The sequence below is a fragment of the Amblyomma mixtum genome, chromosome 3 (assembly GCF_055824585.1).
Source record: "Amblyomma mixtum isolate Tamu chromosome 3, ASM5582458v1, whole genome shotgun sequence".
In the NCBI taxonomy this organism is placed as follows: Eukaryota; Metazoa; Arthropoda; class Arachnida; order Ixodida; family Ixodidae; genus Amblyomma; species Amblyomma mixtum.
The window spans coordinates 289,296,575-289,322,806 of record NC_143014.1 but is presented as its reverse complement, the minus strand read 5'-3'; the positions used below and the strand labels follow the sequence as shown (position 1 = coordinate 289,322,806).

Here is a 26,232-nt window from a genome sequence, read left to right as displayed (position 1 = left end):
ACGGGGCAATTAACCGATAAGGATGGCGGAATGGGTAGACAGCAGGCCCTCGGGGCTTTTTTTAAGCGGCTGTTTAGGCGTCTTTTTTTGTTTTTGAACGCTGATGTCAGAACAGCCTGTTCAAAAGGCGATGATGCGCTCTACTCTTATTCCCGTCGCTCTTACCAATGAACTCTCCTCACAGAAAAGGAAGCCGGGCATTTGGTCTCGCTGATCGAACGCTGACGCATACCACAACTCTCATGGGAGTCGAGTACGGCCTGAGGGACAGCTCCGGACATGATGCGGGTCTCGTCCTCACCGTAGCGTGTCATCCTGAAACCGACCACGAGCTGTCCGTAGGCTGTAGGAAGCAGCAGCTCGTCGCAATGGCACACACCGACGACGACTGCCACCAGGTGGTGCGGCAGCGCGGCTGCGTAAGGGCCAGTGACTCCAGAATCGTCCCGTCCCAGCCGGTAGCTCCGGGGGGTTCCTGCAGCTGCTCGCAGAGCCAGGTCGCACGCATGCCCGCCTCTCCTCGGTGTCCACGGTCACGGCCCAGCACCGCCGACATCAAGAAGCACGTGAGCGACACCTACGACTTAGCTTACAACATGATTGCATTAGAGAACGCATGTTGCAAAGAAGCCGGCGTCGGGGTCATTGGCCATGAGTGAAAAATCTACGAAAAAATTCCCACAGAAGCAACCTAAATAAGCCACCTAGTTCACGTGACGTATCACAACCTGCCCACGCGGGTGTTGTGAGCCAACTTCCCACCGTTGCAGGTGGACGTTAAATTAATGACTGATCGCGACAGGCTGCTCAGGCAAGAGCAACCCGAGTCGCTTCAGACTCAGCTGCGGCAAACCTGTCATCGTAGGGCAGTGGCACATTGCTTAACCACTGCACTATTGCACCATGAGTGGTTTCAGGGCCTACATGGATATATGAATTTAAAGACGTAAATGACGAATTTTTGTTCGGAAGTTGCACAGGCCCTGATTAGATCGGCGAAATGAAGCGTCAGGACAGCAGCGCGTGCGCGCACACACACACACACACACACACACGCACGCACGCACGCACGCACACACACACACGCACACAGACACGCACGTGCACACAGGCCAACACACGCACGCACACAGACACGCACGTGCACACAGGCCAGCACACGCGCGCACACACACACGCGCACGCACGCACGCACGTACACACACACACACGCACGCACGCGCGCACACACGCACGCACGTACACACACACACACACACACACACACACATGTACACACACATGCACAGACACGCAGGCACAAACACATACCTTGTCACGCACGGATTTTCACTTCATTAAGCACGTGAGGCTTGCGCCTTAACGATATTTTCACCAACAAACCCTTAGCCAGGACGAACGCCAAAACTTTAAAAATCATAGGAATCAGCAAAATAATAAAGCTGAAATATTGCATAACTTTGTGATTAGCAAAGTGGGGTGGTTTCTGCGGGTAGGCACTCACAAGTCGATGACCCATATTTTTGAAGTGAAGAAAGTCCTTATCTAAGGTGTGGGGCGTGAAGAAATTCGTTACTTTTCTCCGCACAGCACCAAAACTGCATGCGCGAGGTGCGCAGGAAATTCGGTGCCAACATTACGCCTGCTCTTGACGTGCTGAAATGCCTGCGGCGCTCAGCTTGGTGAACCTACGTCTTTGCACCGCGGCATGCACTTGCTTTAGAAAGACGGCCATGTATTTCACGATCACGGTCGTTTCCCTTGCGCCAAGCGACGAAGCTAGTGCACTTCGTGGTGCAATAGCTTCGTGGTGTAAGCATTGAAGCACATTGCGTTTGCACTGAACTCTATGCGAGCCTCATGCGCCCAATTCTTGCACGGAAAAATTCACAGGCTTTCTTCGACTTGTCTTTTTGACTACGCACTCACCATTGGCACCAACCAGCAAACTGCTCTAATTAAACTGTGCAATCAAAAATGTTAGTTAATTATTCATATAAAAACTATACTTTTGTGACGTAACTGATTTCCTCCGCAGCTCGCTGTTGTTGCTGAAAAATTTTTCTTCCTCTTCCTACATATGATATTAGGAAGGTTCTTAAATTCTCGCTGAAACACCCGGATTAAAATATGCATGTAAAACTTGTAGATGGTCAGGGGCGATAGTCTAACCTTGTCGTTCATATTTTGAGATTCAAGTTGGCCTTAGCAATTGATGAAGTGCGATTCAAGATATGAGGTGTCATCCAGTTCTGACTTTCCTTCAGAACATCAGAGCTGCGCATAGGTGTGTCGTTTGTTTCAATCCATGATAAGACACACGCATTTCGTCTTTAAATTTATGCCATTCTATGAGGAAACACACGTCGGACTAAAAGTCACAATGCATTCACTCAAGAGATTTTAGAAAAATTGGTAGTTGATTGTAGGCTAGCCCACAGTACCACTTCAGTGGGTCACCGCGATTGGGCCAGCCACAACGGACACAAAGCACACAAGCCCTAGCATCTGTCGCGAACAATTTTGCTTGGTGCCCTGGCTTTGCTTTGGTGTAAGGTCAAGCAATTGCAGTAATTCTCCACAAATTATTCCTGAGTAAAATTCGTAGTTCGTAATTGGCCGCTGACTCGCCGTTTGTGACAGTCAGTGAGGCGCATTGGAGACCTAAAGGAGCGGCTGGTGATATTCACGTCAAGCAATCAAAATTCGATGTTAGATGCTACTGGAGGCTTCAAGAGACAGCAGTAGCCTTTACTAATTTTTTTTGCTTATCCGTGTTTTCTTTATATGTAGTTGTTCATGTCGGTAACTCTGCTTATAGCGGCGTCCCGGTTGTTGCTTCCCTGTTTTTTGCGTTATTTTCAAGTTTACACCTCACACGACAATGGTACCAAAAGGCTGAGTTCTAAACCACCTTGCAATAACCAGTGACCATTGCTCAGTGCGGCAGCCACTTTCTTACCTCGTCGAGTTTGGCGTGTATATATCAGTACAAGCCGTGTGAGGTCAAAGCGAAAATTACGGAAATATGGCGCAAGCTGTCGTAATGAAGCCTAATCAGTAAGGCTTCAGTAATGATGATGGTCGGTAGTGTGCATAGGCGTATACTTTTCGTCATTTCTGAAAGCCGCGGTGGCTCAGTGGTTATGGTGCTCGGCTGCTGACCCGAACGACGCGGGTTCGATCCCGACCGCGGCGGTTGAATTTCTTTGGAGGAGAAATTCTAGTGGCCCGTGTACTGTGCGATGTCAGTGCACGTTAAAGAACCCCAGGTGGTCGAAATTTCCGGAGCCCTCCACTACGGCGTCCCTCATAGCCTTAGCCGCTTTGGGATGTTAAACCCCGTAAACTAAACTAAACTAATTTCTGAAAGCCGATTTTAAAAATGACAAAATAACTTTTGACGAGCTGTACAATCGTAAAAAATTAGTCTAGGCAGTTTTAGAGCCTTATATAAAGCGTCACTCAAAAAACAACTTTATTCTTAGGAACAAGTGTCCGAGACGGAAGAAGAGAAGAAAATTTCGGCTGCCCGTAAAGACTGTGAGCGACCACAGCTGCGGACATTTGAGAGCAAGCGCCCGCGAATATTATGAGACCAGTGCACGAAGCTGGGCATTCAAAACATAGTGCCACGACCCTTTGGGATTTCGCGCTGTCTGAGCGATGGGCGAAACGCGTTTTCGAAGAAAGAGAACTCATTCCGTCAGCAACGGCTTTACAAAATTTCGGCTCTAATGGAACTCCTTGTAATTTAACATATAGGTTTACAATTGAAGTTGTAATTGTGATGGAGTAATTAGAAAGCGTAATCAATTAGCAATATGTGAAAATAATCCTCCATTCTCAAGGAAACCAGTTGCATAGGTTAATTGGCATACGTCGAGACAGCCCACTTTAGAGTTCCACCACAGGACCTGAGAGCATCGGCAATAAGCGATGTCAGGTTAACTGATATAGATGCTTTTGTGGGCGCAGAATTTATGTAGGGCCAAGGTTCTGTTTTAAATCATAATGGGCACGGCATCTTAATCTCACGTCATCTTAAATGCGCAGGATTCGCCCTACCTCAGCCACACTTCTTAAAGTTACCCTGTGTTTTGCTTGCCCAGTGTCATCGGCACTTATTTCCTTAATTCACTTTGAGGTTGAGGCGCACGTCTTGAGGCTAGAAGCGCACAAATTTGCTTACCTCTGTACCTGTAACTTTGGGCGGCTAGAAGCGCACAAAGTTGTTTACCTCCGTACCTGTAACTGTGGGCTTAAAGTTCGAAGCTTTACCGCGCTACTTACACACGCCCTTTATGTGCAGGGCTCCGAGGGCACGGGGAACTCGGCGCCTTCCACCGGTGCCGGAGAAGGCGGGCTGCAGTGGCTTCCACCTGCCGAGAGAAGGCGCAGCATCCGCACAGCTGTGGCCCAGGTGCGACCCAGGCTCTTCGAGGCGTTCCGGTACACTCTACGTACACGGGCGGCTCCTTCCAAAGACGGCCAATTTGAGACCAGGTTGCCAACGCTGTCGCCAATCTCACCTTGGCTGTCCCAACCGGCGTTATGGTTCTCGGCGTGTCAGGTACGGGCTTAAGCCACTGGTCAGGCCTAACTGTTTCGCAAAGAGACCCGCGCTTGAGTGTGCGGCTTGAACGAGGCCTACGGCGCAATTAAGGCTTGTTTTAGTTCTTGTTTTCGTACTCTAAAAAATAGCCCCAAAATACTAATGTCGTCATTAATGAGTTTATTTTTCAAAATGAGCCAAATCATGGTGTCGAATTTCAATGAAGGTCAATTGTAAGTTCGGTCATAGACCTTTCCTTTGAATAACAATCAAAATGAAGTATGCCATATAGCATTTCCAAGCATGTCATTTAACAGCTTCTAATGTGTTGCTACGGATAAAAAGCTTCCAAGTTTTTCTCGATTTTTGTCAAGGTAGGTTGGTCTACTTAAAAAAAATCTCCACATTTGTTTGTGCACTTCGCAAATGGTAATTTCGGGCTGATGGTACCGAAACCTAGACGTCACTGGTTGCAGATATAAGTTAGAGAGAGAAAATTTTATTGTTCGTTTGTGGTTCCTGTCACTGCTAACAGAGTGGAATTTCGTGTGATGGATTGCGGTTACAGGCGGCGCATGGCCATGAAAGAGGGTATATATGCATTCTCGGTGCAGGCGTCATATACCTGACACTGGAGGTCGCCAGGGCGGTTGACTATGTGCTTGTTGGATATGTCATAAGGCAGGGAGTTAGTCTATCCTTGTCTTGTATAAGCAGATTTGCGATGTGGGAGGTGTGGGAAGAGACAGCAATGAGGCGGTGGGAATTTGCAGTTATTTGAGCTGCTCTCTTCTGTCGTTTAGGTGTATAGTTATGAGGTGGGAAGCCCTACGTCAGTGGCGACGGGATTGGTCTGTCATGATGCCTGCAGTTCATTACTTAAATTTCATAATTTGTTCTGCCTTCAAAAGGAACAAAAAACATACAATTAAATCATATCAATACGGACAAAAGCAACGATCTCAGGGCACCGTTTTGCACTTCGCTTCAGACTGTCTTCGAGGTGTTTGCTTCCGTACAAGCTGAAGGTACTCGCGACCGAGTAGACGTGCGAAAGCGTGTGTTTAGCCTCATTTGCTTAGGGTTTTGCTTTTCTGGATCGTCGGCACGTCTAGCGACGCTATTAGACTCAGGTTAAGCTCTGTCCCTGGTTAGGCTGATCTGATAAGTTCGCGCCGCAGATCAAAGTTCATGAAGACAGCGATGTGCAATGCACAACTCGACACTCTGCTGCATCCCAGGCAGCACAACAACATTGGTCAAACGTCGGGCAACTGTTGGCAAAAATTGGCACGAACATCGGTCCTACACTGGCATTTGGGCCGAGCGCTACCACATCACACATTGGCCCTACTTTCATGCCAGTTTTGGGCCAACGTTCAGCCAATCAAGCGGCCAACGCAAGACCAATGTTCGTTCTGCAGCATGGGCCAGCAAAGGTCTCATACTGGTATCCAACTTTCAAACATTGGTAGCCAGCTTTCAAACATTGGTAGCCAGCTTTCGAATAATGGTTTCCAGCTTTCGAATAATGGCATCCAGCTTTCGAATGATGGTTTCCAGCTTTCGAATAATGGCATCCAGCTTTCGAATAATGGTTTCCAGCTTTCGAATAATGGCATCCAGCTTTCGAATGATGGTTTCCAGCTTTCGAATAATGGCATCCAGCTTTCGAATAATGGTTTCCAGCTTTCGAATAATGGCATCCAGCTTTTGAACGCTGGCGCATGCAAACCCAGCCGCTGGCTACTGACCAGCATTTTCGATCGTCTTCGAAAGTAACCAGGCTGCGTGGCTGGCTTCTTGCATGGATTAACAAACATATGTAGGGTAAGAACCCTAGGATCTCCTCACCGTCCAGAACTCATCGTTAGGGAATTAAGGATTCCCTTATACAACTGTGATGCAAACTATGCACCCTGGTTACTTTTCGAAAATATGGTACAATTCCACCTACCAACCCACAGGAAGGTAAGCAAGAAATGAGGCAACCAAAAGTATTCACAAAATAAGATCTTTATTTTTTCAACACGAAAGCTAGGCGGGCGAGTTGGTGATACATTTCAAAAATAGCAGCGCGAGAAACGGGGACGAGGGGTAGAAAAACATAGGACAAGCACTGATCAGGACAGTGCTTGTCCTGTGTTTTTCTACCCTTCATCCCCGTTTTTCGCGCTGTTATTTTTGAAAATCTTTTTGAAACGTGAGGTGCACTAGGCAGGGAGGGCTAGGGGTTCGGAAGGGGACAGGACTTTGGATGGAGTGCCGGGCTCGTGGTGAAGTGGGGTGCCAGGCTTGCGGTAGGGTGCTGTGCAGGGTTCATGGTGGGGTGCTGGGCAGGGCTAGTGGTGGGGTACTGGGCTTGGGTGCGAGGCAGGGGTGGGGTACGTGGCAGGGCAAGGGTGCGGGGCAGGACTGGTGTGCGGGGCAGGACTGGTGTGCGGGGCAGGGCTTGGGTGGGGGCAAGGACTGGGTGGGAGGCAGGACTTTGGGTGGGATGCTCGATTTGGGGTAGGGTGCCAGGCAGGGCCTGGGGTGGGGTGCAGGGCAGGGCGAGCGAGCAGGGGGAAGAGCCAGCGCTGGGCTGGGTGGCTGCCGAGACGGCAGGTTGGAGGGGTTGCCTAAACTCCTCGGCATACCTCCTCTTCCTGCCGCCTCCTCGGTCAACTGAGCCCGGCAGCCACCTTCGAATAAATCCCAGTGCTTCAGCCTGGTCAACCCCCTGCTTCTCAGTAATCGCACCTGTGTAAAACAAGTTTACATTAAATACAACATTTAGGGGCATGCGACAGTATTTTCTCAACATCAAATACAAATAGTTTAGCTAAAAACCAAACTGAAGAGGAATCAAACTAATATTCACTACTTGTTCTAATATTCGTACAAAATGAGAATCGTGCCAAATATAGCATCAGTGACGGTGCTGTGTTACAATACTAAAGGCTAACCTCCCAGCAGATAAAAGATGCAACCCTAATCTCCTCTAAGTGGCTGTAACATGAAGTCAGCATATTACATCTATAAGCATAACGTTATATGTACGGGCTATTTTTGACTAATGAGAATAAAATAGAGGCTGCACCTGTGAACAAAACATGGGTGCCTGCTACATATGAGCCATAGCCTCAGAGATCTGCCATCAAAGCATGGTTTTCCGAGCTTGCTTGAGCCCCTATGTGCCGTCCAGATTTCAAGGCCATGTACGAGTCCTGTGTATACTGCTACACAAATGGACCATGCTGTGGCACTGAACTCTTCGTCCCATGCATATGAATTGCGTCAGAATGGCTCATGGCATTGGTGTAGGCGCCGTTTTTGAAACAGCTGAAGAAAAATGCAGCAGGTCTTATTTGAACATTGTGCCAATTATTTGAAAGCATTCCAGCAGTTGACATTATGAACAATTTTGAACAAACAGATTTGATTCATTTGAATAATCCCACACATAGGAGGGTGCTCATTTCACTATTCAAACTGCTGGAATATTTGCATACTCTTGAAATATGTGGCAGCACGTAGTACTGTCTACAGGCAGCAGAAGAATAGAAAATAAAAATGAAATATACCTGTCGCCACCTTGCACAGCGTCATGTTGATGAATGCCTTCTTTCTCTTCCGTCCGTGAAGGCTAAACTGCTCCTGCACCCTCACACCCATGATGTTTGTCATAATATTCGACCCCACCTCCCGCAAGGACCGTCCACCCAAGCGGACCAGGTTCCTCTGCTACAAAAATATAAGAAATGCGACACGACCTCTTTTTGGTCATAACACTGTATCTTCAACCGTAGTAGCTACCTGTCAGCACCAAACAGAAAACAAAACAGGAAGGAGACGCAGTTCCGCTGAAGCCCCAGCGAAGCTGAAAAAAAAAAATGCTTCATAACCAAGTAAGTGCTTATAACCAAATCATGACATGCCACTCCCTTTCTTTGCGAGAGGCTAAAGACCTAAACGAACACTGACTCGTGAAGCAGTCAGTGGGGAAAGAACAGTATTGCACACCTTTATTGCGAAGACTTTAAAAAATTTTCTCGCCCCAACCGCTGGCTCGTTTATACTGAAAATGTGCACTGAACTTGGGTATTGCAGGTAACTTTTGACTCGTAGTAAGTTTGTCAACAGTACTTGCCTGGTTCAGCCGCACATGATGCAAACCCGTAATCGTTCGGTTCGAAACTGATGAACTGAAAGCCGGCAACCCTAGGTTTTTGACAAAATGGTGTTCGTGGCGCCATCTGTTGTTTACGGAGGAATGCGCCACGACACAAAGTGTGTCGAGATCAACATCACAAGCTGCGCAGGTCCCTCGACGGCACCACTGCCGCCCTTCGTGGCAATCTGGCGTTGGCGGCGGCTTTCAGTTCGTGGATCTCGGTGCAAACGATTACAGAGTTGCATTATTTGCGGCTGATTCAAGTAAGTATCATTGCAAAGCATGCTATGGGACAAAAGTTACCACAGCACACAAGCTCTGTGCCCAGTTTTACCCCAAACGAGCCAGCGGTTGAGGCGAAAAAATGTTTTGAAGCCTTCACGATAAACATGAACAATACCGTATACCTGACCAGAAAAGGTTAATATGTATATTCACATGCCACATTAAGTAGGGATTATGGGTAAGAAAAGCATCATTACTAACCACTGCATCCAACTAATCTTGGCGGGTGACTTATTTGTTAATAGAACTAGGAAAAACAAGCACAAAACCGACATACATTTGTTACTGGTCACTGCAATCACTGCAAAAAACTAAACAAACAGGAGATTACCACAGCAGCGGCCACGCCCGAATCCCGAACTGCTGCTTCCGCTACCTCCAATTCTTCCAGGGTATAGGCAGGTAGGGTGGGCAGCTCCACACTTGGGGCTGAAGGGGCTGAAGCGGGAGCCTGAGCCCCGTTCGCTGCCTCCAGCGCCGCCAGCTTCTCCAAAATCTTCTCATTCTGCTGAGAATTGTGACGCAGCTGCTGGCGCACCTCCAGGAGAAGGTGCAACACCCGCAGAGTGATCGCTGAAACAAACATTTAAGTCAGAGGAGGCTTCTGCACATCAGACAGTGACACATCCACATACAGGATAACCTCAATAATTCGAACTCTGTTGGTTCGAAATCACGGATAATTTGAAGAACTTCTGCAATCCCATTATTTATACTGCAAATTTGATCATATAATTCAAAGCAGCGGCATGCACTAGCCCGGTTATTTGATGATCTGAGATGCCATGCGAGGATGTCCGATCCTGATTTTGCCACAAACTGATGAAGTGACAGCCACTTCCAGCCGCGAGGCAGCGCTGCAAAGCATTGCCGATTAGTAATGCCGATGCTCAATATGCAAAGCACCCCAGTCCCAGTACTCTCAGCAAAAAACGAATCAGCTACGACTTGTGGACCGCTGAAGCATGCGCCTTCAGAGGAAAAGACATGTTATACTGCAACGCAGGCGAGAATACCAGCTTCCACGTGACAGGCTCCCCAACGCTTCGTCAAGACATGGCCAAACTAGAGGCAGTGGTGCGCATGCTTGTTGCTCATCTCCAGCCTGGTCGTGGTCAAGACAGCACCTAGAAGAGGTGCTGGCATCAAAGCACCTCCTGCACCTAACATCGTCAGTGTGTGCTTCACAATGCGACCATTCTGATGTGCCCGCGACAGGTTGACTCGCACGCAATGCCACCCTGCGCCGTTTCTTTGAGTAGTGTGCCATGATAGGAGGGTTAGGTCAACCTTCAAATTAGGATCATTCTGAAATTCGGGATCGACCTGCACACAGAGTTAATAATCTATTTAACGGTGTCTAAGGTTGTTTGGACGAGCACCAGGTAGTACGCACCCTGTGCTGGTGCCTGTTCACCGGCAGGATGCATGAGGCTTCTTACATAAAAAAGCTGCTAATTCGCATGCTAATCAGTTCCTCTGACGAAAATTCAAATTGTGCGCTGTTTACCCAGCTCATGTGCGCTGGCGATCACTTCCTTGGACAAGGGGTAGGTAGTACAGGGACACATTTACAACCGTTAATATCCAGGGTGTGCATCGCACCGCAGTATGAAACTACAGAATCGTAGTTTAGTTTGTTGCTTGTCATAGAGGCCACATGAGAGTGTGGAACACCGCTTTTCTGCTTGTTATTTCCAGTGGCTTCAGACTGCTGTCCTTATAATTGCGTAGTTACACATTTGTCGCTTTCAGTTTCGCGTGCGCCGCGATGCCATCCAGTGGGAAACTACAAAACAAAATGCAGCGGTGGGACAAAGCATGCAGGGCTAGGATGTGCAATGACCTTTTTTGGGGGGAGGGCCAGCAAGGGCTACGAGCTGGAGAGTCAACCTTTCGTAGGTAATTATAATGTAATCACAAAGGTAGCATATTCTTGCAACAAAATTTTTGTCTGCGTCCATTTTTTTTTTGCTGCGGTCTGTTAATTCGAAAACCCGGTTAATTAGAATATTTTTTGCAGTCCTGATGACTTCCAATTAAATTAGGTTTCACTGTTTATGCCAGTGATGCTGCGATCATTGTATATGTTGTGCCCTCAAAGTGCTGATATCTAACGCTAATGCTAAGTGCTAATAATTGCCACGTGTATATATGCACGCCTCAACCAGTGCGACCCTCTGATTGCTTAGCTTGCCTCGCATTCGACCAGCGTCAGTGTTGCGCTAATGATGATTATGATGGGATTGTCACGCCCTTTGTAGCGAGCAGGCATTTCACAATGCGCTGATCACTGCCTTGACATGGCAGAACCAGCAAGGACAACGCTGCCACTAAGAAGCTTTGTCTGAGCCAGCTGTAGGCATATTTGTGCCGGAAACAACCTGCGTGTTTCGAATTTTTGTTGTTTGGGCACTCAATTGCGCCAAACACACTTGAAGCACTCTATTTACCGCCACAGTTTCGAATTCATTTACTATAGTCACACTGATGATTTGCCTTGCTCCTGCGGGGTGCCGAAGCAGCAATAATGCATACGTCCTGTCTCTCCTGCACTGAAACCTGCTCTTATCGCCTTACCTTAACGCCACCGAGACAGTGGGCTGCATATCATGCTCTCATGTGCGGAGCAAAGCTCGGGTGCGTCACTGGTGTGTGCCACCCGAGCACGATTTGGCCCACGTACCCATGTGCACCCACTAATCATGAAATGAACCACGAGAGATTCCAGCCAGCAGTTGTAGCTGCTCTGTCCGAGCTAGAGAGCTTAACTGCGATGGGTTATATACAGACATCAGTCTGTTTTACAGTATACATATTGCAACCAAGCACTATCCTGGCGACGCTGGAATGCACTACAACCGGCGCCAGGAGCAGGAGTTTCACCTTATTTTAAGCTCAGCAACTACAGCACGCTCCAGTGCAGGAGCAATGTGCTGCAGGAGAGATGTACAGGGAGCATGCATTGCTGGCTGCATTGGCGCCACGCAAAAACAAGGCAGAAAATAAATGGTAACTATATCAAACCAACCGAAAACTATGGTGACATGTTGAGTGTTTCGAGCATATTTGGTCGACAGAGACACGCGGTCGAGTTCCAGCGGCAACAAAACTTCGAAACACACTGGATATTTGCTGCAGAAACATGCCTACAGCTGTCCCAGATAAAGCAAGGCAGCAGTCTGCACATTCCAAAATGCTCACTCACTACAAAGGGCCCAAACATCAGATCATACTATCAATAGTGCAACACTGACACCGGCCGAAAGCAAGGCAAGCAAAGCAATGGGAGGGTCGCACCGGTTAGGGATGTGCACATGCACCTGGCGATTTTAAGCTTTCGTCTGGCTCAGTGAGGCAGTGCTAATACAGTTTTTTCTTGTGCAGCACGCTCCGTTTACTTCTGTCTGCACCAGTACCGAAGTGGAGAGACCACGCAAACAGACAGAACTACGTGCCAGCACTTTCTCACTGTGCAGCACCTGTTTTCAAGATATGGATATGGTACCCGACCAAATATGTTTGTCTGCCCACACACTCCCTCCAGGCACGCTCTTATACGTAGAAAAATCACAGTCATCGTCACTGGCGTGGTCTCTCCTCTTTTGCTCACAACTGTGAATGCTGTAGGAAAGCCAAGCATGCCAGTGCTGTCAGTTCCCCTCCCAGCTCCCGCCCTCGTTGCAGTACAGAACTGTGTGTGATCGGCTCTATGTGTTCCAAACTCTAAGTCCAAAAAAAAGGGAAAAAAATGCTGCAGCGAGTGTTTGCACCAGCAGCAACTATTCATAATGCACAAATTTTGAAACCTGGCAAATCAAGCTTTAGTACTCCAAAAGGTGACACAGATATATGAGTAATGAAAGTTAAGAGCCTCACGATCAGCAGCGGCCTGGTGGCTGGTGGCCTCAGCTTCTGCAATGTCCCCGTGCTCCTCTCCCTCCTTATCCCTTTGGGCATTGCAGAATGAGGCTGAAGGCAAACAAGAAATGCAGCATTAGTGGCAATGCAAACAATGTGAAAAACTGCAATTAACAACAGTGCTACTGGTAAATGGAAGGTGAACTTTCCAAGCTTCCTTTGGCAGAATTGAGCAGGAATAAGTGCAAACTTAAACGGGAGGAAAGCGTCAGCACACTGACCACTGTTTTTGAGATGGAAAACTTGTCCTCATCTGCAATTTGATGAAGGCGCTTAACTACCTCTTGCTAAAGCAGTCAGCACATGGAGTCCTTCCTCCCTCCCTTAGTTCAAATTCACACTTCTCTCCAACACTTGCCAACATAATACATGAGCACACTTCTGACAAGAAAGTGAGTGCCAAAAGGCTGTGTGAAAAGAATTGAACTCTACAATTGAACACAAAAATTAGTGATGGCTTACGGGGCGATGGCAGTTGAACCGGAGGCTCCAAACGGGCAGCCAATTCATCCCCTAAAGAAGACAGAAGGCGGGTAAGCATACACGTTGCACATTACAAGAAAGAGGATCTCGACCAAAATTTGTGAATGAATTCACTTATGAAATCTTAAGGAATACATATGTTTATTGCAGATTCCAAAAATGCCATTTGATTACATGCAAAAATAAGCCTGCCTCCTTATGTAATACAGTAAAAGCTCGTTGTTTCGACCCCCCTGAACTCAGAAACCCGGAAAATTGAAACTGCCAACTTAGACTACCCGCCGCGGTGGCTCAGTGGTAAGGTCTACCGAGCCGGAGTACCCAGGTTCGAATCCGACTGCAGCGGCCACGTTTTGATGGAGCTGAAATGCAAGAGGCGCCCGTGTGCTGTGCGATGTCGGTGCATGTCGAAAATCCCCAGATGGTCGAAGTTATTCCAGAGACCTCCACTACGGCATCTCTTTCTCTCTTTTTCTCTTTCACTCCTACCTTCCTCCCTATCCTTACCACACGGTTCAGGTGTGAGATATATAAGGCACATACTACGCCATTTCCTTTCCTCAAAAACCTATTTACTACTTAGTCCTGGCCAAAGGTGCTTTACCGTATTTACTGAAATGTATCGAGTTTTTTAACCAGAAGTGAAAATACAAAGTCCGCCCTTGCATTATAATCGAGTATAATTAAAAGAAAAATTTACACTATGCCTAATTTATGCAAATGTTTGTTGAAGGTGCAGGACAAGTTAGTCCCAAAGTTCAGGAAACGAAAAAAAAAAAGAACAAGAATGAAGTTAGAATACCGCATTGGCTTACCAACAGAAAGTCTGAGCCACAAGTACTTAGCTGAGGTGGCGGCACGGCACCTCACATATCAGAGTAGCAGCAAAGCAGCGAGAACCTATTCACCAGAGATGGCTCCCTAGCACACTGAGCGCAAATTCCATGCACCTTCCACAGGAAACACAGTACAACACACAAGGTTGTAAAGGCCATTGTTTTGCTCTCTTAAAGTTCAGTGAACACTATAACACCTGCAGCACCACTGATGTCACAAGCTAACGCTAGTGATCAGATTCCGGAGCACGGAAAGCTTAATGCTGCTGTTGCGCCCGAAAAGGTGCCCTCGCTGCTCTTCTCCGTTCCTGACAGACTTTTCGCTAGCATCAAATTCACGAAATTTTACAGCGGCTCGAAGCGTTGGATGATAGCTCTTTTAAATGCTGCCAAGGACGACCACTGGCATTCGGAAGGCTCACCCTCGTGGTTGAGACTGCGAGAAGTTTCAGTTTTGAAAAGAAGTTGACATAGCGACAGCATGGCGGGAATCCTTGATTATCATATTGGTCTTATCTGATCTTTTTCACTACTCTCATGACAAAAGGGGCACGCAAAACTTTCCCGTGGTAACGCTGGTAGTAACTCCTGTACAGGCACGTCCTTAATTTTCTATGAAAATGAGCCACAGGAAAGCCATTTCTTTTTTTTTATACTTGCTAGTAAATCTCTGTCGAACTTCAGCCTCGTTTCTCACATCACTATCACACACTCTTTTTTTCCTGTTTTGTGTACACAAAGTCGACCACTGTGTTACTATCGTGGTCGCGTTACATTTGAGTAAATACAGTATGTCTATGACGCCATACCGATGATTAATTCAGATGCTATGGGTATTGCCCCGGTTTATTTGAACGGGCCCCTGACTGAAGGCAACATACAGGGGTGGTATAATATAATGATTCCCAAACCAATCCCAATCCATTTTTGAATTTCCCCATTTGCTCTTTGGTTGTAGAGACGCCACGCCCCTCATTCACTCTTGGTTATTTGTTGAAGTCTAGGGCATGGTGTCACTCCAGTGAATGGCAAAGGATGGGAAAGTCAAAAGTGGAACCAATTCAGGAAGGAATTGTTATATTATATCGAACCGGTATGACTGGCATGGCAAGATGAATTCCATGCTGCAGAGTAGCTTTCGAGAGTAGCTGAAACTGTGCGCTTGTCATGTGCCATTTGCTGTTTGTGCAGTGAAGTCTTCTCACCGCTGACGGTGCCACTTGTGAGGGGTTTGACACAGCAGCAGTGCAGCGCACCGTGTTGGACCGCACAGTATGCCAGGAAGGCCCTTGTGATCTTGAGCAATTCTACTTAAACACTCTCAACAGTTTGCCCAAAATAAATCATTAATGGAAACATGAAAAACTAGTCAGTGCCAAGCTGTTATCTGAAAAGCTGGGAACCCATCACCCAGTCTTACAAAATAAGTTTATTGTCATGGAAGAACTTCTGAAGTTTTTTCAAGGTCATTAGACATTTAAACTATTTATGTTCTTGGTCCATTGAGGTTCAAATTAACAAGCTTTTACAGTATATGCAATGCAATGTTGTTCTCATTGGCTTTAAAGAAATCTTCACTGCAGGCAACTTACAAAATGCATACCACTGCCTTGTAAACAATGCAATACGAGTAATACGTCACGCTGGCTGTCATAAAATTTCTGTCAAGGTTTTCAAGTGGTCAGTTTAGAAATGAGAAAGGAAGTTCTTGGTTCCATTTCCACAAGTTATGCGATTAGCAAGGTGATAAATTTGCCCTTATTACATTCCTTGCTGTCACGACAAATTAATGACATCCATTTAAGCAAGTTTGGAGCAGTAAAATAATCTTAAAAGCTTCAGACAAAAAACTTGCAACATAGTAATCATATGCACAAGGGCTTCTTTTACATAGCATTAAATGGCATAACTGGAATCGGCACACAGAACCACATGTTCCATGAAGATCTCGTAACTGAGACTTCATAAATACCGTATTTACTCGCATAATAGGCGCACCCAGAACTTTGCACTTGATCAATACTGTATTTACACGACTGCAAGCCGACGCCCTCCCGCCTCCCCCATCTCAGGTGAAGAAAAAAGAAGACACTCGTGCACATTCCACAACCCGAGCTTATTTTAACAGCTGGACTGACTACTAGTCCTCACTGGAGCTACTGCCGTCGCAGCTGCTGCGGACCCACAGCACGTACAACGACATCGCATGGAACAGCCACACGCAGTTTACAGGGATGCTCACTTTAAATGTCTGTTTGGAAAGCTTCATCTCCAGCTGGAAACCTTCCCGACTTCAGCCCACGAAAACCACGGCACTTGGAGTCACATACGAAAATTTAGGCACGCCCAGTCGCAACTGCTGCATTTCTCAGCCACGTCGATTTCAGGACCGCTGCACACTTCCTGTGTTTGAGAGCAAACTCCCAGCCGTGTACCTATTAAGGTGCTTGCCCATTGTGGAAAAATTGCACCGCTCTGCAGTGGCACACGAAAGCTACAATTACAATAAACTAACACGCTACCACAGATCCCGTGCTACAGTGCCTAGAATTCTAGTTGCTGTACCCGTGCCTTCGACAGCCACAAAAAGCTTTTTTTTTAAATTTAATCTTTCCTTCGGGAGACCATGGTAAGGCCCTTACACGTGTGCGTTTATATGGTACGTTCAGTTTTAAAGTGCGAGAATGCGAGACGAAAAATTTTCTGAAATTTTACCCCGAGTTAGGCGCACCCTGAACTTTGAGCCAGACCTTCTGAAAAAAAAAAAAAAGTGCGCCTATTATGCGAGTAAATATGGTCATTCTTTTTCTCTGAGATACTCTTCCTCCATTAATTTATTTATAAATTTAGATCTTTTCAATTACCAGAAACTGCAGAGCTCTCTACTGCAGAGTTGTATTGGTATCGCTTGACTTTTCTCTCTGCGTTCAAGTAGGTGCCTGAAAAAAAGGGAAAATCTCAGGTATGCTGAAAGCGGCATTTTCCACAAAATCAAAGGACATGGCAGTGACACACCGACAGACATGAGGCAGTACTCACATGAGGCAGTACTCGTACAGAACACAAAAGCAAAAGCGTGGGCTCTTGCTAGGTCAACCCCTGATTAAGACACATCTGAGTGCAAGCAAAAGTCAGACTACACTTGGACGTCAAAAAGCATCCAAACGCCTCACAAACACTGATAAAACAAGAAATTACAACATTTTATAAAATTCTAGACATTAATGCACTGGCACAGATGGTATGCTCTTTCAGGTATCCAGTGCAAAGCCTGAGAGGAATGCATGTTTGTGATTTAAAAGAACAGTACAGCCCTGGGGAGAGTACACACACACACACGCACGCACACACATGGGCAACGAAGTGCCACATACAAAACAAAAATGAAAATTGTTTTTGAGGAAAGGAAACTGCACAGTAACTGTCTCACATATCTCAGTGGACACCCGACGGTGCCCTAAGGGAAGGAATAAAGGGGGTGAAAGAAGCGAAGAAAGATAATTGCCCGTATTCCAAACCACTCCCTAAGCTTAGAGTATTTCTTGTAATCATTGTTTCACAGAGATTTGAGCTGGTTGGGTCATATTTAAAACTTTTACCAGCGCTGCAACTGGGGACAGGGAACAAGGAGAGATGGAAGGAGAAGCGCTGCTAACTGCTAGTAGCGCCAGTTGTTAGTAGCGCTCGTCCTTCCGTCTCTCCTTGTTCCCTGTCCCCAGTTGCAGCGCTGGTAAAAGTTTCGAAAACAATCATTGCTTGCTCCAGCTACAATACACAAACCAGGAGCTACCAGGAACAGTTATGTGTGGCTTTAATGTCGTTCCCAAAGCTGCACATAAGATGTGAAAGACAGCGTAGTGGAAGGCTCTGAAATAATTTCCACCACCTTTGTTGTGCACTGAAATCACATGGTACACACACGGCTTTTGAGTTTGCCCTAAACCAAAGCGTGAAAGAGAAACTTATTGCTGCATGATGCCTGTGACTAACCTCAAGTTCAAAAAAAAGAAAAAGTGCACTACATATTGATGAGTTAAACTATCCACAGGAATCCGGCACCTCTATGATCAACTTTTCTAACATTGCTTTTCTAAAAGAGATCCATGATTGGGCTGGTGAACAATAACATCGCTGCAGATTATATGTAGTCCGCATGCTTTCCCCATTTTGCATTCAAGTATTACACAAATACTCCTCAAAGCGACAACTCTATCCAGTTTGTTTCCTATTTTAGAACTGATTTTTATTCGGGAGCAAAGAACTTCACTTATTTACAAGGACACCGGATTGAAAAATTTAACTTTTTTCCTCAACAGACCTCATTGGAACTCTTAACATGAAATGCCAAAAAAGGACTGATCACTGTTTGAAAACGAAACACAGTGCAGCCCAGCCCAAAGCATCTGCCACACACTGTTTTGGAATTCAGCTCATCTATTACGCTCAACTCCAACCACTTTTTGAAGAATAAAAACCCAAGAAGGAACTGGCAATGGCCTATACATCACTCGCACATGTTGACAGTTCAGGCTCGCAAAGCAAGCACTTGCTATATTTGAGAACGCCCTAGTCTGGATGCATAGCTGTTTACCACTGTGATGCAGCTTGATGTCTTAATTCAGTTTACTTTAAGCAGTATGACAAAATAAAAGGTGCATGTGCTTGGTCCTTTGTAGCTTGAAAAGCTCACGAGACCAAGTCTACTATGTTTCCAACTGCAAATTGAAATGTGTGATGGCACCGATCCTTACAAACTGCATCTGCCAGAATGCTGCGCTGAATGTGATGCACTCGCATCGCTAAATTGCTTTGTCTTCTCGAGAAATCACTTCACTTTGCAGATGACAAGTCCTTGTACAGCTATGTATAATTACTTTACCAGCAGATGGGTGAATGGCATAGCAACAAAGCAGCTTGCATCAAAGCGTGTCATCATTCTTAGTGAGTTAATTTACAGCCTTTTCATATGTTGCTACTGAAGTAAAACTTTGTATTCGTTCAAACTCACTGCATTCATGCTCATTTTGTTCCTGTAAGACAATGATTGCTTTGTTTTCTTTTGTGCTATGGTTTCACTGCTTACGACAGCTGTACGGGGCTTGCAAAAAGTGAGGTAGTGTTCAGAAAAAGAACTGCATAAATGAGGATATGATCAGCAAAATTTTGGCAACTTTCAAAACTATACAAATGAAAGCTCAAGCTGAATGTTTCCTGGGGCTGCTCTGAACTGCGTTGGAACCTATAGTGCAGCTCAAGCAATGTTCCAGGCTCTGTGGATGGAGCGTGCTCGCTGCAACAGCATCCCACTTGCTATACTGTCAGTAATAAGGGAGTAATTACTCACTGGCATCCACCCACACGCAGCCATACAGCTACAAAGGAAAGCTGTACAGCTTTCTCAGAAACTTCGTATTTAAAGTAGTTTTTCTTTAACTACGAAGTTTCTGAGAAAACTGTATAGCTTTCCTTTGTGGCCGTATGGCTGCGCTTTGGTGGATGCCAATGAGTAATTACTCCCTTATTACAAATTTACTCCACCTTGGGGTATTCCCCTAAACATTTGACCTATACTGTCAGTGTTTACAGCAATGGAAATATGAAGATGTCGAGGCAGTAGCCTACATAGTTGTCCATGACCCGGCATCAAACAGGGTACCCAGTCGAGGTTTGAGTTTATAATCTGCATGTCCCTCCTTGAGAGTGGACATGTGAACATTCACTGCACTGTTGAGCACACAGCTATCGAGAAAAGCTTGCCTGTACATTGCTGTGCAAAACAATCTCGACAGCAGAAGGAAGAAGAGGCTTAAGTGCCTCAGTAAATGTTGTAAACATAGGTATAACTAGAAAATATCCTTTCCTCCGATTATTCATTTTTCAAAGCATTTTTGTTGACGACCTGTATGCACAACAGCCTTATTCCTGTGCACTGGTTCATGATAACTGCAGGCAAACTAGCCTTTTTGCCGTATGTCTATTCCTTCTCTTTAGCAGCAGACCTTTGGATTCTTGCTCTGCAGCCCAAAACACCTCAAACAGCCATGGTAAAGCCAGAGACATATCCACAGACCAGATCTCGCCGTCTTAAACCCTTAAACTATGATCCTTGGGAGCAGCAAGTGTTCTCAAAAAGTGGCGGCTTCCCATCCCCTGGTTTCGAGATGCAACATTCATACTGCCCATGTAGAGTTAATGCAAATTAAGTAAAGACAACACTTTATACATGTAGTGGGTGAGAATGCATCCACCCTCTTGCTTTCGCAGATATGTGACAAAGCAGCAGCTGGGAATGAAACTTCTCGGCAGGCAGTGAGCTTTCCACAACAGCAGACTCATCATTTATGCCCTCATTGCATAATGTCTATAATGCAATTACTCACGGCTCCTGGCGACAACAGACACAGGAAACTGTTGCCACTCGCCGTCAGCAGAGGCTGGGTCAGCCTCCTCCTCTGCCAGGCGGAGGACGTCAACTCCTCTTGTGACAGGCCACTGGCATGAACAGTGGTCTTCTGACAGCCACGTCAGGGGGACAGCTGCCACACTGTTTTCCTCTGGAAACCTCACCACAGCAAAGCGCTTAGGCATGCTGCACAGAGAAGACAGGGTTCAAAAAGGACAGCTGGGAAGCATAAATTTCACACACACTCGCAATTCGACATGCCGTTCCATACATTGCGCATGCAACGCTTCAATGTCAGTAGCTGAACACATCCAACTACTCGCCTATCAATGGCGGTGCACGAGGTTCCCAAAGCGACATCGGCGCGGGACGCCGTAATGGAGGGCGCCGGTAATTTCCGATATCTGGGGGCCTTACACGTGCACTGGCATCGGACAATACACGGGAGCATTGCGTTCGCCTCCATCAAAGCGCGGCCGCCACGGCCGGGATCGAATCCGCGTTCTCCGGCTCAGCAGTCGAGCGCCCTAACTACAGAGCCACCGCGGCAAGGCTCGCCTATCAATTAGCAAAGGAAACGTGAACTGCCGCGGAATTATGCCTTAATGCAGCACTGAACATAGGAACTCGGCGACACATCAAGAAAATACTAGAGAGAGAAGCTACGCTACATCTTACGCAATTACTGTCGCGTATAGGAAATCGTGTTAAGAGGTAGGGGAAAAAAACATGCCTAATCGCATTTTAGATCGCTAAATCACACAACTGAAGCAAGAATTCAGCGCCAATGAGAGCAAATACGACCGTGACAAGCTACGCCATTGCACGTGGCAACCAAGTCGCGTGCAAAAATTCGCGTTTGGTGCTAGTGGAGAAAATTAAGCACAAATCGCATTTTTCGGCCGTCTCTAGAAAACGCTCACAGCAGTTCAGTAGAAAGGGCTTGGCATGCATTCACTGTTATCGCTCCAGCGCGCACGGCTGCGCTGAGCGCGTAGCACCTTCTCTTTTTCTTATTAATTCGCCTCTCATTAATTGATCTGCACGGGGAAGCGATAGGGACCCTGTCAGGACCTATTCAACAATCCCGCGCAATTTTCTTCCGAATTTTCTCAGTGAAACTTTGAGCAACTAACCACAGGTATTCGACAGAACACAATCACGGCATTAACCTAACCAAAGCAGGCGACGTAACAGAACAGCAGGTATACTTACGCGAATCGACTTTACGGCTCGCACGATGATTTCAAATGGGGATCTTCCGCTTGAAAAACACGTGCGGGACAATCGAACTCGCACGTGTGGAGCGCGGACAGCACGTTGAGATCGAGGAAGAACACGCGTCATGGAGGTCTTTTTTGAAAAAAAAAAAACACATTGAAGCGTACCGTTGACTAGCGCCACTACCCTCAATTTTTGGCGTATTGAAACTGATGCGTAGGTAAAAAGCCTTTCAATTTTTTCCCTCCCAACGAAGCGGCCACAGGCGACAAACAGAAAAATTTTTAATTTTTTGTTTTGCAAGTTCTTTATGAGAAGTTTTAGCGCCACGGTGGTTCAGGTACACTGTGGGCTCAGGTGTATGGTCACAAGTAAAATTCGTTTGAGGGTACACTTCTGAAAAAGATCGTCATGATAGGACAAAAAGGTCACTGGAAGTAAGGTAGCAGATGCATATTTAGTTTCCGCATTTCCCCCGTACCGAGGAGTATGCACCCGGAGTATACTGAATGTTACGAGACACCAAATGAAATGCGAATAAATGTATAACGTACGGCGGAATACGGTGACAGGGACGCGATGACAGCAGTAATCGTGGACAATAAGCTAGGAGTAAGAGCGTGCGCGTCAATTCGAACGAGGCTTCCAAAGGAAGCTGAAGAAACAGCAATGACTCAGCAACTACACGCAGTCAAATATCGAAAGTCGTTGTTCGAATCTTGCAGCAGATTCCCCGAGCCCATAAGGCATATGTAGTAGCTCACGATAAAAACGGTGGGCACGGCACTGCCCGAGGACTTTCAGCGCTTTCATCCAAAGTCCCGCAGGAGGGACAGCGAGAAAAGCTAAAAAGTAAATAAGAGGCACCTACCACACTGTTTCTTCCACCGTGACCTACCATAAGAAAATTGATTAAATCTTTTTATTGCTATCACGATTCCTTGATCTGTGACCTATTGGGAGGGGGAGTAGAGCAGAAAAGTTCACATGTGGTGGTCCACGCTGGTGGCGCGCGCAAATGAAGCCCAGAAGGACTGAACAGAACAGACGTGTCCTTGGAGCGAGCGGAGTTTCGGAGAATCTTGCACAAGATACACCGCAGTAGATATCAGAATAAATGTCCATTATGTGTTGCATGCATGGGCGTCTCAAGAAATAAACCTACCACTGCTACACAAAAGGTTTGGTTCATGGTTTATGGGGGTTTAAAATCCCAAAGCGACTCAGGCTATGAGGGCCGCCGTAGTCAAGGGCCCCGGAAATTTCGTCCACCTGGGGTTCCTTAACATCGCAAGTACACTATACAAAAGGACGCGAAAACATGCAGGCCTGCACGATGACGCGCCTTTGCCAGTGCCATGACTGTTGCCCTAATTCATGACAGCAGCCTTTGACGGTTATTGCAACATTCGTCCCCACGTTCACACTTGGCTATTCGGTGCACAGGAAGCGCGGAACGACAGGACGTACCAACGGCGCATGCAACGGGATTATGTCCAGCGTCACCATATACCGGCGTATATGAGCTGCTAAAACATATTTTCGCCGTAACAACCGAGCACTTGAACATTGGGAGAAAGTGCTGTCCAGCATGCAGACCGAGAGAGCAAGAGATAACTGGCCTGAAGAGCAATTAAAGGAGGTGGCAGAATCAAATGGGGTCTTTTTTAAGCACTCCACCCACGGTCAAAAAACCTCTACAGAGTTTTGATCATGAATTCATTTATTAATCATTTATTGATGAATTCCACCTTCCTCTACGCTGCTAACGTCGCTGACGCTGCTGGCTTTGGCTACTGCTGGCTGCCTCGCTGCTTTGGCTATTGCTGGCGCTCTCCTCTTTTCCTCTTTTGTCGTTTGTCCGTGCACGCGGTCGGTCCTCGTTCGTGGTCATCGTTTGTTCGACATTTGGGACTGCTTGGAACTGCGCAGCTTTATTTCAGCTTCGCGATGCCATCGAAGTGGCAAAAGTACCGCACCGTGAGGAAGCAGTATCAACAAGTCTTGGAGGAACTCGGCATCCCTGAAGTCGCAGCCAAGCCTTCCCCTGCACTCCCTCCGATGCGACGAGGTTGCGAAGAAGCCCCCTCGGAAGACTTGTGCGGCATTCCAGGCCCGTCACCCTCAGGATCAGGGGCAAGCAAGCGGCTGAAAATGCAAGTCGGCGCCGACGGTGCTTGCGCCAGCGGCAGTGGACTAGCCGACGAAGTAGACTCTCAAGGAGGACGCTTGCCCACATCACGTTTAGAAGGCGGCGCAGATGAGGGTGATCGTTCAGCGCAGAACAGCCAGTGCAGCGACTCTAGCGAGAGTGACTCAAATGACAGTGAGTCAGATGACAGCGATAGCAGTGAAGTAATGCCTGCTGATGCTGCATCCCCAGTCAACCCAGCGGGCAGCCAGCAAAGTGAAGCTTTCTTTCAAATGCCTGTGGAAGCAGAGCTTTCTCCAGCACAAGAATTAGCCCTCATTGCAAGCAAGCATAATATGACTCACACATGCCTTAATGACGTCCTCAAGTTTTGCCGCCGGCAAGGGATCGCAGGCCTTCCCAAAGACGCAAGGACCTTGATGAAAACCGAAAGAAAAGCCAACCTGGAGCACGATGGGTCTTTTGTGCATTTTGGCCTTGCGGACGGAATTGCACAGGCAGTTGGGCATGGACCTGTGCCACAAAATGTCCAGCTTCATGTGAACATTGATGGATTGCCATTGCATAAAAGCACCCAGACTGCGCTGTGGCCTATTTTGTGCCGTGTTACCAACATTACTGCTTCTGCACCTTTCATGGTCAGCGCATACTGTGGTGCAGGGAAACCGCCGTGCCTTGCAGACTACCTGGCCCCATTCCTCAAGGAAGTTGACCACCTGACCTGTCATGGACTGGTCATCAAAGGAAGTCATGCGAATGTTACTCTCGCTGCTGTAATCTGCGATGCCCCTGCTAGGAGCTTCGTGAAAGCCATTACTGGCCATAGTGGCTATCACGCATGTGAACGCTGCAGTCAGAAAGGGTGCTACCTTGAAGGCAGGCTCACGTTTCCTGAGCTGCATGCACCGCAGCGCACAAATGAATCATTTCGTTCCCAGGCAGACGAGCGGCACCACACTGGCGTTTCGCCATTTACATCTCTAAATATCGACATGGTGGCATGTTTCCCAACGGAATACATGCACCTCGTCTGCCTGGGCGTGATGCGGCGCCTTCTCAGAAACTGGGTCTGCAAAGGACACGCAGCAAGGCTGGGCAGAGTTCAAAGGGCTGAGCTCAATAACAGGTTACGAGAAGCAGCCACAGACTTCCCCAGCTTCTTTCAGCGGAAGCCGAGGGGAACTGAAGAACTGGACAGGTGGAAGGCAACGGAATTTCGTTCATTTCTCCTTTACCTGGGGCCAGTTGTGCTGAATTCTATTTTAACAAAAGAGCAGTACGAGCACTTTGTGATTTTTCATGTGGCTGTACGCATACTCGTGTCGCCAGAACATCATGCAGCACTGAACGAGTTTGCTCGGGACTTGCTCATGTATTTTGTGCAGGAGTTCGGCAAGCTGTATGGACCCAAGCAACTTGTCTACAACGTTCATTCGCTTATTCATCTGCCACAGCAATGCCTGGACCATGGGCCTCTGGACAGCTTCAGTGCTTTCCCATTCGAAAGCCATCTTGGGAGAATGAAGAAGCTGCTACGGACGTCCAGCAAGCCTCTAGCGCAGCTAAGCAGAAGAATGTCAGAGAAAAGACTGCTGCCACACCATAGCACGCAGCAAATGGAGAGGAGTGTGAAGGTAGGGGAGTGCTACCTTGTAGAAGATCGCCCTGTTGTCATCATCGATGTGTATGAAAATACTGTCAAGGCTGGCATTTTGCCCAATGCCAAGGATTTTTACAAGACCCCACTCCCCTCATCAAGGCTGAACATTTGGCGCTGCCGTGCTCTTGGCGATGAGATAATGACCTGGCCCCTGTCAGACATCAAAGAGAAGGTCCAATGCCTGAAGTTGAGGTATAAGCGAGGGCATGTCATTTTGCCACTGCTTCACCTGCACTGAAAGCCAGAATTGGTATTGGCAGAACCTTTGTCATAAGTTCGGTTTGGTTTATTGGGGTTTAACGTCCCAAAGCAACTCAGGCTATGAGGGACGCCGTAGTGAATGGCTCTGGAAATTTCCACCACCTGGGGTTCTTTAACGTGCACTGACATCGCACAGCACACGGGCCTCTAGAATTTTGCCTCCAAAGAAATTCAACCGCCGCGGCCAGGATCGAACCCGTGTCTTTCGGGTCAGCAGCCAAGCGCCGTAACCACTGAGCCACCGCGGCAAGCCTTTGCCATAAGTAATATGTTCCGTATGAAGGGAACAGCTCAAAGTA

The 26,232-nt window shown here is 47.1% G+C and overlaps 3 protein-coding genes across 3 annotated transcripts; 1 reads left to right on the top strand and 2 right to left on the bottom strand.

Annotated features, from left to right (window-relative positions):
- Nucleotides 1-6,937: 6,937 nt before the first annotated feature.
- LOC149355125 (uncharacterized) lies at nt 6,938-10,330 on the bottom strand. Its single transcript, XM_089583618.1, has 2 exons — nt 9,328-10,330; nt 6,938-8,281 (listed from the first exon to the last, which is right to left on the bottom strand). Exons 1-2 carry the CDS (start codon nt 9,580-9,582, stop codon nt 8,081-8,083), a joined length of 456 nt encoding a protein of 151 aa, XP_089439744.1. The 5' UTR covers nt 9,583-10,330; the 3' UTR covers nt 6,938-8,080.
- Nucleotides 10,062-21,979, bottom strand: LOC149355124 (uncharacterized). The gene is made up of 6 exons (XM_089576070.1): nt 21,855-21,979; nt 20,617-20,825; nt 17,101-17,175; nt 13,380-13,430; nt 12,876-12,968; nt 10,062-10,123 (listed from the first exon to the last, which is right to left on the bottom strand). Exons 2-6 carry the CDS (start codon nt 20,822-20,824, stop codon nt 10,062-10,064), a joined length of 489 nt encoding a protein of 162 aa, XP_089432196.1. The 5' UTR covers nt 20,825; nt 21,855-21,979.
- A 1,506-nt stretch (nt 21,980-23,485) lies between these two features.
- Nucleotides 23,486-25,910, top strand: LOC149355123 (uncharacterized). Its single transcript, XM_089583617.1, has one exon. The coding sequence runs from the start codon at nt 23,574-23,576 to the stop codon at nt 25,908-25,910; it is 2,337 nt and encodes a 778-aa protein (XP_089439743.1). The 5' UTR covers nt 23,486-23,573.
- Nucleotides 25,911-26,232: the final 322 nt, after the last annotated feature.

What these genes read in the sequence shown, in the direction of transcription:
- LOC149355125 (XM_089583618.1), bottom strand. Translation starts at nt 9,582, where the DNA reads ATGTTTGTTTCAGCGATCACTCTGCGGGTGTTGCACCTTCTCCTGGAG. An exon ending in CGGGCGTGGCCGCTGCTGTG is followed by an intron (nt 8,282 to 9,327) that starts GTAATCTCCTGT and finishes ATATTTTTGTAG; the next exon opens with CAGAGGAACCTGGTCCGCTT.
- LOC149355124 (XM_089576070.1), bottom strand. Translation starts at nt 20,824, where the DNA reads ATGCCTAAGCGCTTTGCTGTGGTGAGGTTTCCAGAGGAAAACAGTGTG. An exon ending in AGAGAGCTCTGCAGTTTCTG is followed by an intron (nt 13,431 to 17,100) that starts GTAATTGAAAAG and finishes TGTCTTCTTTAG; the next exon opens with GGGATGAATTGGCTGCCCGT. An exon ending in CCACCAGGCCGCTGCTGATC is followed by an intron (nt 10,124 to 12,875) that starts GTGAGGCTCTTA and finishes CACCTCTTCTAG; the next exon opens with GTGCTGTCTTGACCACGACC.
- LOC149355123 (XM_089583617.1), top strand. Translation starts at nt 23,574, where the DNA reads ATGAATTCATTTATTAATCATTTATTGATGAATTCCACCTTCCTCTAC.